The 24,712-nt window shown below is 40.2% G+C and overlaps 1 protein-coding gene across 1 annotated transcript in view; it reads left to right on the plus strand.

The window, feature by feature from the left end:
- The window catches only part of idua (alpha-L-iduronidase), a 269,569-nt gene that overhangs the window by 185,048 nt on the left and 59,809 nt on the right, over nt 1-24,712 (plus strand). The window contains exon 7 of the mRNA XM_060851644.1: nt 2,668-2,847. Within this exon, the coding sequence (XP_060707627.1) occupies nt 2,668-2,847 (180 nt within the window). The remainder of the gene's footprint in view (nt 1-2,667; nt 2,848-24,712) is intronic.

The raw sequence follows: 24,712 nt of genomic DNA on the forward strand, positions 1-24,712 counted from the left end.
TTTATCTCAAAATGTCCAACCATATTGGCATGCTCCACACAAATCTCAGTATCCTATCTATCCTTCTTCTGGGTGAATACCGGAGCAATGTACTCATTTAGGATCTCACCCACACCCTCTGCCTCTAGGCACAAGTTCCCTCTTTTAATCTTTAATGTATGCATGAGCTGCCTTGGGATTCTCTTTAACCCTACTTGCTAAGGTCTTTTCATGGCCCCTTCTGGCTCTCCTAATTCCCTGCTTAAGTTCTTTCTTGTTTTTTGTTATATTCCTCAGGGGCCCTGTCTGATGTTAGCTTTCTAAACCTTTTTTTTCCCTTATGACTAAATTCTTAATCTCCCTCATTATCTAAGCATCCATTACCTTGCCATCCTTGTCCTTCCTCCATATTGGAACATGCCAGTCCTGAACTCTCATCAACAGGTCTTTAACCAATTCCCACATGTCAAATTTGGATTTGCCTGATAACAGCTGCTCCCAATTAATACTCCACAGCTACTGTCTAATACTGACATAATTTGCCCTGCCCCAATTTAGTATCTTTCCACAAGGTCTTGACATATCCTTATTCATAGCTATCTTAAAGCTTAAGGAGTTGTGATCACTGTTTCCAAAATGTTCTATGACTGAAAGGTCAGTTATTTGGCGAGGCTCATTAGCCAGTGCAAGGTTCAGTATAGCCTGTTCTCTAGTTGGACTATTCACTTACTGCTTCAAGAAACCATCTTGGATGCACTTAACAAATGCTCCCCCATCTAAGCCTCTTGCTCTAAGGGAGTTCCAGTCAATATTGCAGCAGTTAAAGTCACTTTATTGCATCTTTCCATAATCTGCCTACATATTTATTCCTCGATGTCTTGATGGCTATCAGTGTTATTGCACCCATCTTATTTTGGAGCTCTACCCATATTGCCTCAGGGAATGAGCCCTCCAGTATGACCTCTCTGAGTGCAGATGTGACATTCTCCCTGCTTAGTAATGCAACTCCTCCATCTCTTTTACCTTTCTCTCTATCTCTTCTAACACATGAAACCCTGGAATGTTGAGCAACCAGTCCTGTTCCTCTCTCAGCCAAGTCTCTGCAATGGCCATAATATCTTAGTCCCATATACTGTTCCAGGCTCTAAACTCATCTGCCTTACCTTTAATACTCCTTGCATGGAAATAAGCACACTTCAGCCCATTAGTAACCACTGTGTTCATTTACCTGTCTCTGCCTGTCCTTTCTTTCTGATTTATTGTACATTCCCCTCAATCCCACCACTTGCTGACCTGCTGCTGTGGTTCCCAGTTCCCTGCCACTCTAGCTTAAACCCTCCTGCGTAGCATTAGTACCCTTCCAGTTTAAGTGCAACCTGTCCCTCTTGTACTGGTCACCCCTGCCCCAGAAGATGTCCCAATGATCCAAGAACCTGAAACCCTGTCCCTTGCACCAGCTTCTTAGCCATGCATTCATCTCTCCTATCATCCTATTCCTTGCCTCACCAGCATGTGGCACTGGTAGTAACCCAGAGATTACTACCCTCAAGGTCCTGCTTTTCAACCTCTTTCCTCACTCCCTGTACTCACTCTGCAGGACCTCACCCCTCTTTCCACTTATATTGTTGGTACCAATGTGCACAATGACCTCTGGCTGTTCATCGTCCCCCTTCTGAATTTCTTGCAACCGCTCAGAGATGTCCTTGGCCCTCGCTGCAGGGAGGCAACACAACATCCTGGATTCTTGAATGCGGCCACAAAAATGCCTGCCTGTGCCTCTGACTAGTGAGTCTTATAACATTATTACTTGCTCTATAGCAGAGCCAGTTGTATTGCCACAGGCCTGGCTGCAGCTGTTTTACTCCCCTGAGAGGCTATCCCCTCCAGCAGTATCCACAATGGTATACCTGCTAGAGAGGGGAATGGCCAGAGGAGACTCCTGCATCTACCTGACTGAATGTGTGGTGTGACCGCCTCACTGTAACTAGCATCTATCACACTCTCTGCCCCCTTTATGCTCCTCAATGTGTCCAACTGCCACTCCAACCAATCAACACAATCTTTGAGGAGCTACAATAGATCACATTTTCTGCAGATATTGTCGTCAGGGATACTAGATTGCTCCCTGATTGCTCTCATCTGGCAGGAGGAGCACATCACTGCCCTAACTGCCATCTCTGTTCCTTTACAATAAGAAAGATAAAGGAATCTTAGCTTCCTCGCCTAACTCACTGAAGCCCAGTATTCACCTCAGCCTGCACTTATACCGACTAGCAGCACCAACCTGTCACTTACATTACAATGCAATCTTTACAAACAGAACAACTGGTCCATCTCTTTCATACTCTTCCCCCACCATTATCCTCAAGAAGATTCTATATTTATGGAATTAATGCCTCAGCCTAAGTAAAGTTACTCCTCTTTGCCCAGCTCTCTGCTCCTTCAATCAGAGCTATTGATAGGTTTACAGCAGTGTGAGAGAAACAGAATCTGAGTGGTGGAATATTTCCATGGAGAATGTTTCAATTTTAATTCCTGTATATAGAAGCCTGGTGGTCGGCAGAATAGGACCCTTTGGCATGTTTTCTTTTAGTCTGTAGGTCTTCTACTGGACAAACTTGGCCTGGGATATATAGCATTATGTAGACTTCTTTTGAAATCGTATTAATTGTTTGCTTATTTTGACAGGGTGCCGGCAGTTCTTTGCACATCCTTGAGCAAGAATTGGTTACAGTTCAACAGATTCAAAATCGTTTTCCTAAATTTCGGTCCATTCCCATTTACAACGATGAGGCTGATCCATTGGTGGGTTGGTCAATTCCCCAGATTTGGCGAGCAGACGTAACCTACGCTGCGATGGTTGTTAAGGTAAATAGCAAAGTCATCTTTACACTTTGTTTTCCAAGGTATATCTCACATAGCTCTTACTGATTTATGTCAGTGTAGCAATTCTACTTCAGTAATTGTTTTCCAAATAATTTGGCAGTTCATGGACAAAACTGTACATATTCTAACATTCTGTGCAGCATTACAATTGTTAGTTCTGCTCCAGCCGACTTCTATCCCTCGACAACATATGGAGATAAAAACAGGATAATATTAGAATGCTGTACTTGATGTGAGATTTATTTATTAAGCATGTATTGACAATTCAGTTCCTTTTTGACTGGTGTATTCCTGAAGACAGTGTGCCATTTTCAAGCAGATTTATTCAAATCTGATTTCAACGAGAGTTAAGAATGTTTTAAATGCAAAACAAAATTGAAAGTTGTATATAGCGCCTTCTAAACACCTGTTGGCTCAGTGGAAAAGGAAAAGCATGCAAGTATATGCATGGTTTAAAATGAATGTAATTTTTTAATTGTATAGAACTTAAACTTTGCTAAAAAGAGATCTAAAGTGAAAATGTTTGTCCTGCACTCATCAGGACAGAAATGCAATCAAAAAAAGTATTTGAAAGAACCACCAATTCATACAGCATGAGAAGAGGATGCTGATTGGTTAGGCTATGCCTGACTTTAGTTCATGCAACTGGAACTGTTAGGTATGATGCTTAGTAAACAGATTACATTCAAACTAGGCAAGTTGACTCTGACTCTGATATCTGAGCCATGTGTCCAAAAGACTGGAGGGAATTATCAAGCGATGTGCCCATTTGATGGTCTACAGCAGACAGTATGCCAACCTTGTTAAACAAACCCTGACTCACAAAAATTAGAATGTCGTCCCAAACGTTAGATACGATTCTGCTATTTTAGTAAATAATCTCAACTACACTAAATATTGCACAAAAAATAAGTTGAAAGTTGTTCTTTAGTTTTGCCAGAAATTTGGATAGAGATGCTTTAATTAAAATTTGCTGCAAAAAAAAGTTTCTACAGGGAGAGATTAGCAAGAAAGGAAATAAGGTGCAGATCGAGAGGCCAAAATTCACTGAGACTAACAGAGGCATGGCTTCAGGACTGTAGGGAAATCAGCTGATTGGTGAGTAGGTTTGGTCAGTATTTCTTATTTTTGAAGTGAAGGTTGGGTGTTTAGAATGTACTTACCTCTGTTGACTTGGTTCTCACTTCTTATTAAAAATGGCTTGTTCAGTTTTCATTGTTAGTTCTTATTCTAAGGGTAACAAATAGATGTTAGAGTTACAGGATAAGCATGTCAGACAGACCAAATGAAGTGTACATCCTGTGGTATTTCACATACCACCTCCCAGACACACGTCTGGAGGAAATAGCTGCACAAACTTGACCTAAGGGTTAGAAAAGAAGTACAGAACAGACGGGAAAGAAGGTGGTGTTGTGCTGAAAATAAGGTATAGGTTTCGTACATTAGTAAAGGAGGAAATTGAGTAAGGGAAATTATGAACTAATGAGACATAGACACAAATTGGCTGAGGTGGATTGGAAAACATTGAAAGGCATGACTACACAGACAATGAGTATCTTTAAAGAACTATTACTTGACTTGCAGCAACTATACATTCCTTCAAGGTGCAAAAACTCAAAATGTGTCAGTCAAGTTCAGAATTGTGTAAAATGCAAGAAGAAATATGCTGTAAATGGTAAGACTCATAAGAGCATTGATATCGAGAGAGATCTTGGAGTGCAAGACCATAGCTCCCTGAAAGTGGCAACACAAGTGGATAGGATGGTAGAGACAGCATATAGCATGCTTCCTTTCATCAGTTGGGCCAATGAGCACGAAAGTTGGAATTCATGTTGTAGCTGTATAAAACCTAATTAAGGCTATGTTTGGAGTATTGTCTATAGTTGTGGTCTCCAAGGAGATTGGAGAAACTTGGATTGTTTTTGCTAGAGCGTTGGATGCTGAGGGGGGGGAAGCCTGATGGAAATATGTAAAATTATGAGAGGCGTGGATAGTTGGAGTATCTTTTCCAGGGTGGAAATGTCAAATGTTAGGAGGTGTTGGGTTAAGATGGAGTGGAGAACATTAGAAAGAGATGTGCCAGGCAAGTCTTTTAGGCAGAGGATGGTAGGTGCCCAATACAGGCTGTCAGGTAGAAGTAGATATGAAAGCAAAGTTTAAGAGACATTCAGACAGACACATGACAGGGGATAGAGGGTAAAGACCATATACAAAAAGGTGGGATTAGTTTGGAATAGCATCACATTTAGTTTCGACATGGTCAGCCGAAGGGCCTGTTCCTATGCTGTCCTTTTCATGCTCCATTTTAAAAGGCCTATAAAATTGCCGTGAGAAAGTGAGGACTGCAGAGGCTGGAGAGTCAGAGTTGAAAAGGGTGGCACTGGAAAAAGCACAGCAGATCAGGTAGTATCCAAGGAGCAGGAGAGTCAACGTCTTGGGCATAAGCCCTTCATCAGAAATTCCTGAAGAAGCTGTCAACTAGCTTCAGGAGGATTTGTACAGCTTTATTAAATTGACAAGAACATGTCGGAGTGAATATAATGTCAAAAAATGTGAGGTTATCCACTTGGTAGGAGAAACAAGATGTGCAAAGTATTTCTTAAATGGTGTTGGGAAGTGTAGAGGTACAAAAGGCATCCTTGACAATAAGCCACTGAAGACTACCATGCAGATGTAGCAATCTATAAGGCAGGCCTTATGTTAGCCTTTATTGAAGATAATATGAGTACAGGAATACTGCAGTCTTGCTTCAATTGTATAGGAGTTTGGTTAGACTTCACCTGAAGTACTGTGTAGTATAGTTTTGATCTCTTATCTCAGAAAAGATATTATTGCAATGAAGGTTCACCAAACTTGTTTCTGGGATGGTTGGACTGTAGTATAAAAAGAGACTGGCAAAGTGAGCCTGTATTCTCTAGAATTTTGAAGAATAAGAGGTGAGTGCATTGAAATTCACAAAATACTTGAAGGAATATATTGTACAGGGTGGATGCAGCTAAGATGTTTTCCCTAGTTGTGGAGTTTAGAACTAGGGGCCAAATTTTAAAATAAGTGGAAATGCCACTTGCGTCTGAGATTAGGATCATTTTTGTTTTATTCTGAAGGGTTTGAAAGCTCAGGCTTTGAGTATGTTTAAGGTCGAGAAAGATTTATGATTGACAGCCATGTACAGGATATGCTTAGGGTAAAAGGCATTGAAGTGTTGGATCAGCCATGATTATTTTAAATGGCATACTCCCATTCCCACGTTATTTGTAGCCAAAAAGAATATGTCCAAATATTGTATTGAATGAGGAAAGGGATATGGAGAGCCAGACCTTACTGCATCACCATGACAATGCTATGACTAATCAGAATTAAATTGTCTAGTTTTAATTTGATCAGTTAACTCAGGTTCACAGTTAACAGTTACTGCTGTATCTCTGTGCCTCCCATAACTTAACCCGTCAGCTTGCTACTTTGATGCTGTACGCATTGTTAGTTGCTTTCTAAAATACTTTTCTTGCATTTCAGTCCTGATGAGTGCAAGTGGAAAAGTTTCAACATCATTTCTCTTTTCAGCACTGTTTAGAATTCTCCTCCAGGTATTAAACCTAAATAGTTTTTGTGTTGAATTTTGTTGATTGTTTACATTGTATGAGTTACAGTGCACACTTAAACATATCACATAAAGTTAACAGAATCGAATAGTCTTTACAAAATAATACTTGTATGTAGTGATGTGAACTGTCAAAAATTGGTTTCAAACTGTTAACACTCTCCTTAGCACACCTCATTTGCGACTTAGTATATTGACCAGCAAAAACATCTACAATTAAAACTAATTCCACTGTGCCAATGTGGCTTCTGGATCATCATAATGAGCAGATATAGCTGTTGGTTTCTATCATTCACTGCTCCTGTTCAGTTCAATACTGTTTCCATCGCCTCTGAATCTCCACTTTCAACAACAAATACAAAATGCTAACAGTTTGTTAGTTACTGAGATTTGAACTCATCAATTCAATTATCTCTGCTGTTTTACTACTAATGGAACACACAAAAATAAAATTATTCTTCAAAATTCTCCCTTCATTTGAAGTGATCCTCTGTCTTACTCTAGATTCTTTCCTCATTATTTTCATCTTTCCTCATACAATATCGGCATTTCTTTCAAAATTGCTGAGATTACTTCTTAAAAAAATCTCAACTATTATCCTAAAAATATTCTATATCCTTGTAATATACCAGCCTATTCTAATCTTTTTTTCTCTCTATTGAAACCTCAATGTCATGCCTGCTAAATCTGCAACCATCTTTACAGCAACTCTATCTGTCTTGCCAACACATCCTCACCTCTATCTCAACTAAAACTAGTAGCTTAACATCAGAAACTTTGTCAGTGACACTTTTATCTATACAATAACAACTGTAGCAAATGCCACAGTGTTTTAACTTCACAGCATTATATCCAGAGTACCCAAGCGTCTTCTTTCATTCATCAATGTTCTGCCCTTGGCCAATCATCTGAAAAGCACAACGTTTGAATATAGTAACATAAGAAAAACAAGCAGCAAGTCATTCAGTAAGACCATAGCTGGCACCCAGCCTAATCTTCACTGCTCCTTTGATTCTCTCAAACACCAAATGTGTGTCTAACTAGCTGAACTATACTGAATAATGGAGCATCCACAACACTCTGGGTGGACAATTCCAAGCATTCAACAGTCTGTGAGTGAGTAATTTCTCCTCATGTCAGTTATCAGCCATTCATCCTAAGATTGTGACCCCATAGCTTTGAGACCTCAGGCCAGAGAAAACAATCTTTCAATTTACTATTCCAATGATCTTCTCTAAGTTCTTGTTATATATGCTGTGTAAACTGAAGTTCATCTAAAACTGTGTTCTCTACAACTGCTCACTCAAACTTCTGTCTTTCCTGATGTAGAATGGCTTCTTGTCCTGCAGAAACAGGAAAATCTAGAATTGTTCTCCTTAAGACAATCAAGATTGCAGTTTAACGTGTTCAAAATCTACAGACTTTGTATTTAGGAAGAAGCCATTAGCAGGTGACTTAGTAATTAGAAGATAGAAATTAAAGATACTTGGCAAAATAAATCAAATAGAGGTGAGGAGACTTTTATTTTTAAAAGAGCCAGACGTGAAATGCACTTTCTGAAAGGATGTTGGAAGTGCATTCCAAATCAGATTTCAAAGAGGAGGTAGACATTTTTTAAAAATAAAATAACTTGCAGACTTTAGGGAAGTAACAAGCAAGTGCAACTAATTGAATACCTCTTTTAAAGTGTTAATACTGGCATGATGGGCCAGTGTGCCTTATCATTCTATAACTATGTATCTAGACATCTGATCTGATAGAAACAGTGTGGAAACAGGCCCTTTGGCCCAACAAGTTCATACCGACCCTCCGAAGAGTAACCCACCCAGACCCATTTCACTCTCACTAATACACCTAACACTGGGCAATTTAGCATGGCCAATTCACTTGACCTGCACATCTTTGGACTGTGGGAGGAAACCGTAGCACCCGGAGGAAACCGGAGGCGGACACGGGGAGAATGTCTGTGTGGAATTTGCACAGTCACCTGAGATTGGAATCGAACCTGGGTCCCTGGCACTGCGAGGCAGCAGTGCTAACCACTGAGCCACCATGCCGCCCAAGGTGGGATTTGGGACCCAGAGAGATAGTAAGGAAAGAGACCAGTCTGAAACTGGTACAGTTGGGAAAAGGAGCGAGTCAAACAGTCAGAATAGGCAGGAACAAGCAGAGAATGAGGTAGCACTGATGCATTAAACTGCATTTATTTAAATGCAAGAAGCCTAACAGATGAACTCAGGGCATGGTTAGGAACTTGGGACTGGGATTTCATTGCATTTACAGAGACTTGGCTCAGGGATGGACAGGACTGGCAGCTTAATGTTTCAGTTTCCAAATGCTATAGGAAGGACAGAAAGGGGGGCAAGAGGGGAGGGCGAGTGGCACTTTTGTTAAGGGGTAACATTATGGTTGTACTTAGGGACGATATTCCTGGGAATACCAGGAGAAAGTGAGTACTGCAAATGCTGGAGATCAGAGCCAAGATTAGAGTGGTGCTGGAAAAGCACAGCAGGTCAGGCAGCATCCGAGGAGCAGGAACATCAACATTTCAAGCATAAGCTCTTCATCAGGGCTTATGCTCGAAATGTTGATTCTTCTGCTCCTCAGATGCTGTCTGACTGTGTTTTTCCAGCACAACACTCTTCATTCCTAAGAATACGTCCAGGGAAGTTATTTGGATGGAACCGAGAAATAGGAAAGGGATGATCACCTTATTGGGATTGTATTATAGATCTCCCAGTAGTGAGCAGGAAATTGAGAAACAAATTTATAAGAATAATGGGGTGATAATGGTAGGGGATTTTAACTTTCCAAATGTTGCCTGTGACTGCCATAGTGTTAAGGGTTTAGATGGAGAGAAGTTTAAGTGTACAAGAAAATGGATGTACCTTCTAGAGAAGTACAAAACTTAATCTACTCTTGGGGAAAAAAAGCTGGATAAGTGACTGAGGTGTCAGTGGGGGAACAGTTTGGGACCAGCGACCATAATTCTGTTAGTTTTAAAATAGTAATGGAAAAGGATAGGCCAGATCTAAAATTAAAGTTTTAAATTTCAGGAAGGCCAAGTTTTGACTATTGGCAAGAACTTTCCAAAGTTGATTGGGGGTGGATCTTCGCAAGTAAAGGGGTGGCTAGATAATGGGAGTCCAGAGACAGTATATTCCTGTTAGCGTTAAAGGAAAGTTTGGTAGGTGTAGGGAATGCTGGATGACTAGGGAAACTGAGATTTTGGTTGAAAAAAAGAAGAAAGCATATATCAGGGATAGACAGGAGAGATCAAGTGAATCCTTAGAAGAGTATAAAGGCAGTAGGCATATACTTAAGAGAGAAATCAGAAGGTCAAAAAAGGAACATGAGATAGCTTTAATAAACATGGTTAAGGAGAATTCAAAGGGATTTTACGAATACATTAAGGACAAAAGAGTATTTAGGGAGAGAATAGGACCCCTCAAAGATCATCAAGGTGGCCTTTGTGTGGAACTGTAGGAGATTGGGGAGGTACTAAACAAGTATTTTGCATCAGTGTTTACTGTGGAGAAGAATGTGGAAGATATAGAATGTGGGGAAGTAAATGGTGACATCTTGAAAAATATCCATGTTACAGAGGAGGAAGTACTGGATGTCTTATAACACAAAAAGGTAGATAAGTCCCCAGGACTTGACCTGTGGGAAGCTAGGGAAGTGATTGCTGGACCTCTTGCTGAGATATTTGTATCATCGAGAGTCACAGGTGAGGTGCCGGAAGACTGGAGGTTGGCAAACGTGGTGCCACTGTTTAAGAAGGGCAGTAAACACAAGCCAGGGAACTATAGACCAGTGAGCCTGACCTCAGTGGTGGGCAAGTTGTTGGAGGGAATCCTGAGGGACAGGATTTGGAAAGACAAGGACTGATTAGGATAGCCAACATGGCTTTGTGCATGGGAAATCATGTTTCACCAACTTGATTGAGTTTTTTTGAAGAATTAACAAAAGGATTGATGACCGGAGAGTGGTGAATGTTATTTATATAAATTTCAGTAAGGCATTTGACAAGACTCTTCATGGTAGACTGGTTAGCAAAATTAGTTCACGTGGAATACAGGAAGAACTAGCCATTTGCATATACAACTGGCTTAAAGACAGAGGTTGGTGGTGGAGGGTTGCTTTTCAGACTGGAGGCCAGTGTCACAATGATCAGTGTTGAGTCCACTGCTTTTCGTCCTTTATATAAATGATTTGGAGGTAAACATAGGAAATATAATTAATAAGCTTGCAGATGACACCAGAACTGGACAGCGAGGAAGGTTACCTCAGTACAAAGGGATCTTGCTCAGATGGGCTAATGGGCTGAGGAGTGGCAGATGGAGTTAAATTCGGATAAATGTGAGGTGCTGCATTTTGGAAAGGCAAATCATGGAGGACTTATACACTTGATGGAAAGGTCCTGGGGGGTGTTACTGAATAGAGAGACCTTGGAGTGCAGTTTCATAGTTCCTTGAAAGTTGGATCACAGGTATATAGGATAGTGAGGAAAGCGATTGATATGATTTCCTTTATTGATCAGAGCATCGAGATTAGGAGTTGGGAAGGTAATGTTGCGGCTGTGCAGGACATTGGTTAGTTTTGGAATATTGTGTGCAGTTCTGGCCTTCCTCCTACAGGAAGGATGTCATGAAAATTGAAAGGGTTCAGAAAAGATTTACAAGGATGTTGCTGGGGTTGGAGGATTTGAGCCAAAGGGAGAGGCTGAATAGGCTGGGGCTGTTTTCCCTGGAGCATCAGAGGCTTTTAGAAGTTTATAAAATCATGAGTGGCATTGATAGGGTAAATAAACAAGGTTTTTTCCCTAGGTTAGGGGGAGTGCAGATTTAGAGGGCATAAGTGTAGGGTGAGAGGGGCCTAAGGGATAACTTTTTAATGCAAAAGGTGGTTCATGTATGGATAGAGCTGCCAGGGGAAGTGATGGAGGCTGATGCAATTATAGCATTTAAAAGGCATCTGGATGGGTAGATGATTAGGAAGGGTTTAGAGGGATATGGGCCAACTGCTAGCAAATGGGACTATAATCACACAAACTTTGAGATGGGACTAGATTAATTTAGGATATTTGGTTGGCCATGAACAAGTTGAACCAAAGGGTGTGTTTCAGTGCTGTACATCTCTATGACTGTATGATCTCCAACAAGTCAGCATTTTCCGGAAACAATTAGCATTCTTGTATCAGTTTCTCTCACACTTTTTAATTATAGCGGTCTTTCTGTTGTCAATTAACTACAGTGATGAAAGAGGTATAATAGATTTAGGAAAACTGATAGTAAAACACCATGAATGGAGAAAGCATACCACACAATGTTATCCCTCTTAAAAGATACAGTTCTCTTGTCTTTCTTTCTTTCAAGATGATGTCAAAGGAGTCTGTGTCCTGATTGTGTCTTTGGGTTTCTACATGTTAGCTCACACAATATATACCTCAGAGAGACGTCTTGAGGTTTATTAATAATAGTAACTATTTGCATAGTTGCAAAATTACAGACTTAGACACACATTCTGTGTTCTGTGCTTATTGATGTATGTTATTGCACATTACGTACATATAACTGACTGGCTGAAGACACTTAGAAGCATCTGGATGAGCACTTGAACTGCCAGAGGATATTAGGCATTGGAGCAAATGCATGTAATTGGGTTTAGTGTAGTTTGGTGTTTGTTGGTTGGCATGGACATGGTGGGCCGAGGGGCCCATTTCTATACTGTACGAATTTGACTGTATTGACTATGCCACTGAGAGCATGACTACAGGTGAAATGGATATCTGTATATCAGAACATAATGTCGTAATGTAGTGTAACTGTTTCTATTCAGTGTCTGTGTGGTTTATCTGTATACCATAACACAACATGTCCAATAACTAGTGAAAATGTCCACAGAAATAAGAGTACGATAAGTTTGTGTAGCCCACAAAACATTTGCACCATTCAGTATAATCGCGATTAATCTTGGGTTTCAACTTTACATTCTTGCACACTCCCAATATCCCTTGATTCTGTCAGTAACCAAAAATCCATCAATTCTAGCTTTTAAATATTTTCAATGATGAACATCTACAACTCCTTGGGATAGAAAATTCCAAAGATCTCAACTTCTGTGAGTAATGAAATTTCTCTTCATCCCCATCTGAAATTTGTTTTTTTGTTCTTGTTCTAGATAGCCCAGCCAGGGGCACAACATTTCACTATGTACCCTGTCATCCCCACCATAATCTTGACTATTCCAAAGAGATCACTTTTCATTCTTCTAAACTCCAGAGAATGCATTGTAGACCCAGTTCATTCAGCCTGTCATGATGACATTGTTCTTATCCCAGGGACCAAGCTAATGAACCAACAAATCACCAAGACTATATGGCATATATCCTACAGTTCGACAAGATATAACTGTAGGGATAGGTGGATGCGCTAGCTATGATTTTCTAAAATTTTCAAGATTCTAGAAATGTCCCAGTGGCTTGGAACTTAGCACGTGTAACACCTCTATTCAAGAAAGGTAGTGGAGAAAAAGTTTAAAGCACAGGTCAGTTATCCTGACACCAGTTATCCAGAACATACAGGGATCTATTATTAAGAAAGTCTTAACAACACAGTTAAAAAAGCATTGCATAGGACCAGAAGTAGACTATTCAGCCCATCAAGTCTGCACTGCCGTTCACTGAGACCATGGCTGACCTGACAATCCCCATTTTCACTTTCCTGTGTTTTGCCTGTAACCTTTGATTCCCTTACAGATTAAAAATCAGTTCATCTCAGCCTGGAAAATATTTAATGACCCAGCTCAACTGCCCTTTGCGGCAAAGAATTCCACAGATTCACTACCCTCAGGGAGGAAATTCTTCCTCATCTCTGTTTGAATGTGCAACTCCATGTTCTGAAATTAAGGCGCTCTGTCTCGAGATTCTTCCACATGGGGAAATGATCTTTCTGCATCTACCAGGTCAAGCTGTCTAAGAATCCAATGTGTGTCAATAAAATTGCCCTCATTCTTCTATATCCCAATGGGTGCAGGCCTAATATATTTAACCTCTCCTCATAAGATAGTTTCTCTGCGCCGGGTATCAGCCCAGTGAAACTTCCCTGGATGACATCCAATGCCAAAATATCTTCCCTTAAATGAAAAGCCCTAAACTATTCAGTGTTCCAGCTGTGGTGTGACGCATGCCTTGAAAAGTTGGAGCAAAATCTCCCTACTTTTATATTCCATTCCCTTTGAAATAAAGGCCAACATTTCATTTCTTTTCCTATTACCTGCTGAATTTCAATGCTAGCCTTTTCACTGATGAAGAGTCCCAATTTATTCTGTGCTGTAGCTTTCTACAGTCTTTCTCCATTTTAATAGTATTCAGCTCCTCCAGTCTTCCTGCCAAAATGCATAACCTCACATTTCCACACATTATATTCCATTTTTTGACAATCTGCTTAACCTGTCCATATCCATCTGCAGAATCTTTGCATCCTTCTCACCATTTGTCTTCCCACCTATTCTTCTGTATGCTCCAAATTTAGCTATTCTACAACCAGTTTCTCCAATCAAGTCGTTAACATCCTACTCACTCTGTCTGGTATGTTAGCCAATCCTCTATACATGCTAACATACCACCTCCAAAAACATGGGCTCTTGCCTTATCAAGTGTGATGCTTTATTGTACACCTTCTTAAAATCTAAGTATATTGAATACATCCTTCTCCTCTATCTATCCTGCTTGTTACGTTCTCAAAGAATTCTAGAAAATTTGTCAGACATTAATTTCCCTTTCATTAAGCCATGTTGACTCTCCTTGATCATATTATTTATTTCTAAATGCTCTGCCATTACATCCTTTATAATAGACTCATTTATTTTTCCAATAGCAGACATTAAGGTAACTGGCCAATAATAACTGTTTTTTGTGTCCTTTTTAAATAAAAATGTTGCATTTGTAGTTTTCCAATCCTCTGGCACTTTTTCAGAATGTTAAGGATTCCTGGAAGATTACAGAACAAATCAACATGATTTTATGAATAGGTAATTGAGTTTGACAACTCATTTCAGTTTTTTGAGGATGCAAGTAAAGGGACTGATAAAGGGAAACCAGTAAATTTTGGCTTTCCTTAAAATATTTTATAATGTGCGACACAAATTGTTTATTTTCACAAAGTATAGGCTGATGAGGTTTTGGGTTAATATATTAGCATGATTAGAGGGTTGGTGAACAGAGGAAAACAAGAAGTACAGGATATGGAAAAATGGGTATTTTCAGGTTGGCGTTCCAAAAGGTTCAATGCTGGGTCTCAGTTATTTATAACCTACATTCATGACTTGTGAAGACACAGAGTAATGTATCTGCCAACATAATTCCCACTTAATATTGACTCCTTAATGTTTAACTTTAATGTTGTTACTAAAATAATGTTGATATATCCATATATTATTGCTATTTCAAATTAAAAAGACAGCTTCACGACAAATACAGCATACTTTCAATACTGGATTGAAGTATCAGCCATGATGTTGGATTGAGACTTGAATCAGCAACGTTTTTTGTCAGAGTGACCAAATACAAGTAAGATGGCATACTTGGATGGTGGGCGGTTTCCTAAAGGTGGGAGAGCCAATAAGAGGCTGTCCTGCAATGATAGTCGGCAACTATGCTAGCTGAAGTGGAAGTTGCCAATTCCTACATAGATGCCTTATGAATGCCAGGTAATAAAATATAAGCTGAAAAAGACAACAGCTGCCAGGTCAAGTGAATGGTCAATGACCACAGCTGTAGCCCAGCAGAAATGATGGGTGTGGAATCTTAATGGAAAGAAAGGTAGGTTCCTTATCTGCACTACAGGTGGCTACCATGGCTTCAAAAGGCTTTAAATAAGATTCTCTCCTGGTTAATTTGAAATCCATTATTTAGTAGGTGAAATATTGACTACTTATAAAGTAGTTGACTGGAAAATTAAATAAAATTTTACCTGGTTTGTCTGACTGTATTGAGTTGAATAATGAGTTACAAAGATTTATGATGGAATCTGTTGTTTCCCCTTTTTAAAATGATCTGTGTTCTAAGACTAACTACAAAGTTAACTAATTGTTTCGATGGCAGTAAGAAAAGCAGAAGAGTAAATATGTGGAATATGTCAACGTTGACACAAATATTTAGAGTACTAAAGCTTACATTTATGTAGTGCCTTTCCTGCGAATGGGATGACCCAAACATGTTAAATTAAATCACATAATTTTGAACAAACAAAAAAAACCGAAGAACATCTGAGGATGCTGGAAATCAGAAACAAAAAAAGAAATTGCTGGAAAATCTCAGCACATCTGGCAGCAACTGTGGAAAGAAAGCAGAGTTGATGTTTCAGGTCCAGTTCTGAAGAAGAGTCACTGGACCCAGAACATTAACTCTGCTTTCTTTCCACAAATGCTGCCAGGCACACACAGTTTTTAGATTTAGCACTGTTGTAATGCTAGACTTGCCACAGTTGATTTGCATGCTGCATATTCCCCACAAACACTGATGGCATGACAATTGAATTACGAGGGTGCATGGCTTTAAATTAAGGGGTGGTAGGTATAGGACAGATGTTAGGAGTAGATTCTTTACTCAGCGAGTCGTGAGTTCATGGAATACCCTGCCAGTAGCAGTGGTGGACTCTCCCTCTTTATGGGCAATCAAACGGGCATTGGATAGACATATTGAGGATAGTGGGCTAGTGTAGGTTAGGTGGGCTTGGATCGGCACAACATCGAGGGCCAAAGGGCCTGTACTGCGCTGTATTTTTCTATGTTCTATTTTTCTATGTTCTATGAATAATCTCTTTTATTTTTAACGTTCATTGAGTGGATGACTATTGGCACTGGAGATAATCCACTGCTTTTTTATAGAATAATCAGTTCTTTTAGATCTACCTGAGAGAGTGCAGAGGAGTCCTTGGTTCAAAGTTTCTGGAAAACACTGCGTTCCCTCAGTACTGAATAGGTACTTTTTGTGCTCATGACCTGATGTGAGACTTGAACCCAGAACATTTTGTTGCAGTGGCAAGACAGCTGTCAGCTGAAGTTGGTCTGAAACACATTTGAATTGATTCTGTGCATATTGCAAACTAACTAAAATAATGTGCAGTGTAAGCACAAAACTACTGAATGGAATTATCATCGTCTGAATCAAAAAGGGACATGAAAGTTAAATGACACTCATCACTATCAATGTCTAGACAAAATATTCAGACATTTTAAAGAAGTTAACAAAATACTTGAAAACAGAACAATGCAGCAATTCTACTGGGGTTAGAGTGAAGCTACACAATTGTTATGATAAGATTATATGTAGAGTACTTTTAAGATTCAAATTGGCATGCTGCATTAAAGCTACATGCGTTAGGATGAGTGCAACAAAATGTTCACCTATTTGTAAAAAATGACTTGGAAAGAATGTTCAAAATTAATATCCAAAACAGTTTAGAAAAATATTCCTACTATTTAAAATATTCCCCTGTATTAGTCATAGTAATAGAGATATACAGCATGGAAACAGAGTCTTCAGTCCAACTCATCCATGCTGACCAGATATCTTAATCTAGTCCCATTTGCCAGCATTTGGCCCATATCCCTCTAAATCCTTCCTAATCATCTACCCATCCAGATGCCTTTTAAATGTTGTAATCGTACCAGCCTCCACCACTTCCTCTGGCAGCTCATTCTGTATACACACCCCCTTTGCATTAAACATTGCCCCTTAGGTCCCTTTTAAATTTTTCCCCTCTGACCTTAAACCTGTGCCATCTAACTCTGGACTCCACCACCCCAGGGAAAACACCTTGTCTATTTACCCTATCTATACACCTCATGATTTTATAAATTTCATAGAGCTGTACAGCATAGAAACAGTTCTTTCAGTCCAACTTGTCTATGCTGACCAGATATCTTAAATTAATCTCGTCCCATTTGCCAGCATTTGGCCACTATCTTTCTAACCCCTTCGTATTCATATACCCATCCAGATGCCTTTTAAATGTTGTAATTGTATCAGCCTCCACCACTTCCTCTGGCAGCTCATTCCATGCATGCACCACCTTCTGTGCGAAACAGTTGCCCCTTAGGTCCCTTTTAAATCTTTTCTCTCTTGCCTTAAAGCTGTCTCCTCTATTCTTGGACTCCACCACCCTGGGAAATGACCTGACCTATTCACGTATCCATGCCCCTCATGATTTTATAAACCTCTGTAAGGTTGCCCCTCAGCTTCCAATGCTCCAGGGAAAATAGCTATGAACCGAAACCAGCAACCATTCTAAAAGATGAAAGACTTAACAGCAATCTTGATTTGTTCAATATATTGTTTCAGTTGCATTACGCTGTGATCCTTTGCTATAAATTCTGTGTCTTATGATCCTGCTCCACGGCTACCTGATGAAAGAGCAGCACTCCAAAAGCTAGTACTTCCAAATAAATCTGTTGGACTATAACCTGGTGTTGTGTGATTTTTAACTTGTCCACCCTAGTCCAACATGAGCACCTCCACATCATGTGCCCAAATAAGAAGAGAGTTAAATGCTCCCTTAGCAGAATGAGGCATTCATGTTTGATCTCTGACTGTAGCAACAAATCATCTACATACTGTATTAGGCAGATGGGGTTTGAAAAATGCTGTAATTCCTTTGTTAATCTTTGGCATATGCATGGGAAATTATGGAATTCTTGTGACAATAAGTTTACAGTATCACATCATACTTAGGGTAGATAAACCACTTTGCCTGGATTTTTTGCATTCCAGGTAGCTAAAGGAAATTGAGGTGGCAGTAGCAGGAAGCCTTTCTTTAATTTTTCAGTCTTTGCAAGATAGGTTTTGACAGAGGATTGAACAGTGGCAAAATGTAGCATTCTTATTCAAGAACTACCAACTGGTTTACCACCAGTGGTAAGTAAGGTTTTGGAATCCATAATCAGCTAAAAATAAATCAACACTACCTGGAAATTAATTAATCATAGAATCTTCATAGTGGACATAAAGGCCATGTGGCCCACCAGATCTTCCCCTACCCACCAAAGAGCATCCCACCTCATCCCAGACTCCTCCCAACCTATCCCCATAACCCCACATTTACCATAGCTAATCTACCTAGCCTATTCATCTCTGGACACAATGGGCAATTTAACAGGCCCAGCCCACCTAACCTGCACATTTTTTGAATGTGTGAGGAAACTAGAGCACCTGGCGAAAACCCATATAGATATAGAGAATGTTTAAACTCCACACAGACAGGCACCCAAGGCTGGAATCAAACCTGAGTTCCTAGCCTTTGAGATTGCAGTAATTTAACTGAATTGAGGCTTATGAGAGAGTAGGGTCAGTGTCCAGTTGAATTAAAAAAAACTGGTTGAAGGGCTGAGAACTGCGGGTTCTTGATTCTTGATTTTTTGAACTAGAGGTGATAATGGTGCTCCCCAAGGGTGAGTGCCATGTTTATGGCTTTTTTTCTGCCATATGAATAAATGACTTGGATGTTGTAATACAGCCTAAAGTTTCAAAATTTATTTGTGACACCAAATGGAGTAAAAAGTAAGGATGAAATTAATTGCCTGCAACAGGACATAGCTGGGCCAGCAAAATGGGGAGATAAGGGACAATTGAAATTTAATACAGAGAAGTGTGAAGGTAGGCATTTTTGCAGAAAGGATAGGGGGAGGTAACACATACTTAATATTATAACTCTAAAGAATGTGCAGGAAGGTAGAGAATTTACAGTACATGTACCTTGTCTTAGAAGGTTGAAAGATATACTGAAAGAAGTAAAGCTTTATAAATACAGGTATTGTGTACAAAAGCAGGAAAGATATACTGATCCTTCAGAAAAGTTTTGTAAAGCTCCAACTAGAGTATTGCATTCAGTTCTGGTCACCACACTTTCTGAAAGATCTGATGGCTCTTAGGGAATGCAGAAGATGGGTTTTATTTACAAGTTAGGTATGAAAGATTGGCGTTGTTCGCCTTAAAGCAAAGGCAATTGAAGGGAGATTTAATGGAGGTGAGATTATGGTGGTCTTAAATGAGGTTGATGAGGATTATGCCCTCCCAATAATTGTTGATACAAGGACTCGGGGGCGGGGGGGGGGTCCACAGATTTAAATTTTCGATTAAGAAATGGAAGTGGCAATGACCTGGAATCGGCAGATTATGACAATGAGAATAAAAATCATTTCAAAGGAAACTTGCATGGCCATTTGAAGGAAATAAGCTTGCAAGAATTGAGCTAAAGAATGGGGTTCACTTGGTTAATTTGTAGGGAGCCAGCATGGAGTCAGTGGGCTAAATGGAGCCGCTTGTGCCACAAATCATTCTGTGACATCACTGAGCACTGACATTGCTAGAACAAAGATTCTGGACTGGAAATATTCCAAGCATTTGGTTCCTGATTTCAGATTAAATGTCCAGCCCATAATCTTGCATTTTCTATTGTTAAAGCCTCCAGTATCATATCTATGATCCTGAGTCCCCTTTGGACTGTACAGAAGAGCAGAAACATAAAATGAGTGAGATGATGGACTTGGCTAAAACTGATTTATTCATAACATGTTTTAAAGCCATGCTTGCCCTAAATATGACTGAACTATAGGTTGAATCTTCAGCATTTAAAATCTGACCTGCACAAGGTTTAGAAAAGGCTAACATTATTCCAGTATCAAAGAAATTTGCAGGTTTTAAATTAAATATGATATTGCAGGTGTGAATTTGTGACTTTAGGCAAACCAACTAACTAAAGAACAATATCATCTTTGTTGCAGTATTTCATTCAGTCTAGACTTGAAAACCTAAACATTAATCTGCAATTTTTCTGTTGATGTGAATGAGCAAAAAGCTTAGGAGAACCTTTAGATTGATAATATTCTCCTAACACTTAGATTAAAAAGAATAATTACAAGTAAACTACAATTTTTCTTTGGAAATTCTTTGTCTGAAATCAACCTTATGAGAAATTGAAGGGAAAGCTGTGATAACTTGTGATTTTAGGTATATCTATCTGTTCACCCATTGGAAGAGCCCTACTTTTACCATTTTCTTCAGTATTACTATTGAAATATGGCTGCTCCATGATCAGATATATTTGGTTGGGTTTAAGTTCATGCCAGAGGAAGTATACCATCATAAAGCCACCATTTCCACTAACTCCAGCAGGATGTTGTCACCAGACACACTTTCCTCTCTCTCCTTGGTAAACATTCTGCATGGACCCTTCCCTCTGGGGCATTTTGGTCCAATTCTCCCCCGCCCACATTAGCTCCCCATACCCTCACACACCTTATGCAATCACTGAAGGTTACATCCTCCCACCTCAGAATCCAAGGCCCAGGACACACCTTCCACTCTGAACCAGTGATTTACCTACAATTCTTTCAATCTAGTCTACTGTAATCGTAACTCACAATATGGTGTCTTCTACTTTAGGGAGACAAAACACAGACCAGGTGACCACCTTACAGAAAACCTATGTTCTATCCATGAAAGTGACACTGAGCTTCCAGTAGCCTGTCACTTCGACACACCTCTGTCTCAGGCCTGCTGTAGTACTCCAATAAGGCATGGCTCAAACTGGAAGAAAAGCATCTCATTTCCATTGAATCTCAACAGTTTAGATAGAGGTCATTTGGCCCACCGATTTAACCACTGACCCTCCAAAAAGCATACAGCCATCCCCACCTCACAACCCCATAACCCTGTATTTACAATGACTAATCAACCTATCCTGCACACTCTTGAACTTTAAGTGGCAATTTAGCATGGGCAACCAAACTAACCTCCACATCTTTGGTCTATGGGTGGAAACCGGAGCATCCCACAGGTACACACAAGGATAACATATACAAACTCCACACAGAGAGCCAACCAAGGCTGGAATCAAACCCAGGCCCCCTGCACTGTGAGGCAGCAGGGCTTTAAAAAGTCTACATCAGAGTATATTGTGTAACGTGGGAGCTCTGCTGTAGGAAATAACATATTAGTATAGATAGATGTTTGACCAGCTGACAGAAATCAAAGATCATGCATAAATGGGTCTTTATATGATTGGGAGGTTGTCTCAAGTGGGTCTATGCTATCATTTATAGTAAAAGGAACTCAACTTAAAGCTAAGAATTTTATCTTTTAGTTAAATAAGGCACTGGTGAGACCACATCTCAGATTTTGTATGTAGTTTTGGTCTTATTATTTAAGGAATGATATGTGGGCATTCGAACTGATTCAGAGGAAATTTACTACAATATATTGATGCTTGGAGTGAGTAGGCTGTCTTATGTGGGTAGGTTGGACAGGATGTGTCAATTTCCATGGAATCTTGAAGAGTGATGGGTGATAAAGGAATGCATGAGGTTACAAGAGGGTATAATGGATTGGGCAGATTAGTTGCAGATGGCATTTAACCCTGATAACTGTGAGGTGATGCACTAAAGAAACAAGACAATGGAGTACTCAATTAATAGCAAGACACAAGGAAACTCAGAGGAACAGAGCAATCTTAGGAGTGCTTATCCATAGATCTCTGAAGGTGGCAGGTCAGGTTAATAGGGTAATTGAGGCATATTAAACACTTGCTTTAAAAGTAATGGCATAGATTATAAGAGCAGGGAGGTCATGTTGGAATTGCACAGAACAGGGGCAGCATGGTGGCTCAGTGATTAGCACTGCTGCGTCACAGTGCCATGGACCCGGGTTCAATTCCAGCATCGGGCAGTTGTCTGTGTGGCGTTTGCACATTCTCCCCGTGTCTGTATGGGTTTCCTCTGGGTGCTGTGGTTTCCTCCTACAGTTCAAAGTAATGCAGGTTAGGTGAATTGGCCATGCTAAATTGCCGATAGCATTCAGGTTTGTGTAGGATAAATGCATCGGTCAAGGATAAATGTAGAGTACTAGGGGATGGGTCTGGGTGGGATGTTCTTTGGAGGGTCAGTATGGACCTGTGGGCCAAATGGCTTGTTTCCACACTGTAGGATTCAATTTGATGAACTTTGGTAAGGCCACAGCTGGAGTACTATGTGCAGTTCTGGTCACCACGCTATAAGAATGATGTGATAACACTGGAGGGGCTGCAAAGAAGACTCACAAGGATTTTGGAATGGAGCATTTCAGCTTTGAAGAGAGGCTGAATAAACACAGATTGTTTTCTTTGGAGCAGGGAAGGTTGAAGGAGTCCTGATAGGGATGTAGAAGATTATGAGGGGCATGGACAGGGTGAATAGAAAGCAGCTATTCCCCTAAATGAAAGGATTAATAACAAAGAGGCATATTTTTAAAGCACAAGAGGGAATTTAAGGAAAAGCTTTTTCACCCAGAAGGTTGGGGTGTCTGGAATGCACTGGAAGGGTATTTGAGGCTCACATCCTTTCAAAAGGTACTTGCTTGAGCACTTCAAATGTCAAAACATTCAAGAACTGACGTTTCAATCAGCTTTGACAAAGGGCCAGTTAGACTTGAAACGTTAGCTCTTTTCTCTCCTTACAGATGCTGCCAGACTTGTTGAGATTTTCCAGCATTTTCTCTTTTGGTTTCAGATTCCAGCATCTGAAGTAATTTGCTTTTATGTCGTAACATTCAAGGCTATGTGCCAAGTGTATGTAGGTAGCAGCATAGTTTGGCAGTACAAATTTAAGACCATAAGACACAGGGGTGGAAGCATGGCCATTCGGCCCATTGAGTCCACTCCGCCGTTTAATCATGGCTGATGGGTGTTTTAATTCCACTTACCTGCACACTCCCTGTAGCCCTTAGCTCGTTGTGAGATCAAGAATTTATCAGTCTCTGCCTTGAAGTCACCCAATGTCCCGGCCTCCACTGCACTCCATGGCAATGAATTCCACAGGCCCACCACTCTCTGGCTGAAGAAATATCATGCCATTTCCATTCTAAATTGACCTTCTCCCTGCCTAACGGAAGCAACTTCCCAGCATCCATCCTTTCTAAGCCATGCATTATCTTGTAAGTTTTTATTAGATCTCCCCTCAACCTTCTAAACTCTAATGAATACAATCCCAGGATCCTCAGCTGATCATCATATGTTAGACCTACCATTCCAGGGATCATCTGTATGAACCTCCGCTGGACACGCTCCAGTGCCAGTATGTCCTTCCTGAGGTGTGGGGCCCAAAATTGGGCACAGTATTCTAAATGGGGCCTAACTAGAGCTTTATAAAGTTGCAGAAGCACATTGCTGCTTTTATATTCCAACCCACTTGAGATAAATGACTTAATGGGCTGAAGAGCCTCTTTTGTACTGTGTTATTCTATTGCTTAAATTATGTATATACTGGATTTTTACATCTTGTTACTTGTAAATAAGTCAAGAACAATGGGACACTGTTCTAAAATTGGGGGTTGCCCTTGTAGAACAGAGATTAGTTGTTTTTGCCACTTACCTAGGAATATGGTAGAAGATACATCATTAAATAAGGCAGGGGAAGGAAGATTTTATATTAATTTGGGGACATGGGCTTTGGTGACTCAGCCAGGTTTAATTGCCCATCTGTTGGCGCCCTCGAGAAGTTAGCAATGAGTTGCCTTCTTGAATTGCTGCAGACCATTTGGTGTTGGTACACCCACAATACTGTGCTGGGAGTTCCAGGACTTTAACCAGCGATACTGAAAGAACCTAAGTTATCAGCTGCATCATCATCGTCATCATCAGTTATGTATGGAAATCAATATGAATCTGGGGTGAACATCTACCCTAATATTCTAATCCTCAACCATCTGTCATCACACTGACTTCCAGTTCAGCTCCACATCCTCCCCCAAGTGTTTGCTTCCCCTTAAGAAGCAGGTATCTCTGTAAGTCATCTGTTAGTTCATAGATTATGTTCATCCAACAGGAAGAACAAATGCTATTTATCACTGAATACTCCATTGTCATTGAAGCCAGAATGGGTGGGGATGTAGAAACTTGAGTTCTACACTTGGCAGTGAAAATCATCTTACTGATATTAAGGCTCACTGGTTGTCACGCAGTGGTCCTATTCTCCATGGCGTGCCATTGTTTTTAGTTCATTCATGGGATGTGGGCATTGCTGACTGGGCCAGATTTGTTGCTTATCCCTAATGCCTTTAAGACAGTGTGGTGAGGTGGCTTCTTGAAACACTACTATTCATTTTGCGCAAAACACCCCACAATGCCGTTTTGTATGTACATATGTGAAAAGTGTCTGTTTTCCCTTTAAATGTGAAGGCCACATATTGGAATCTGGAAGGACCTGGTGGGCTTC

The sequence above is a fragment of the Hemiscyllium ocellatum genome, chromosome 36 (assembly GCF_020745735.1).
Source record: "Hemiscyllium ocellatum isolate sHemOce1 chromosome 36, sHemOce1.pat.X.cur, whole genome shotgun sequence".
Taxonomy (NCBI): domain Eukaryota; kingdom Metazoa; phylum Chordata; class Chondrichthyes; order Orectolobiformes; family Hemiscylliidae; genus Hemiscyllium; species Hemiscyllium ocellatum.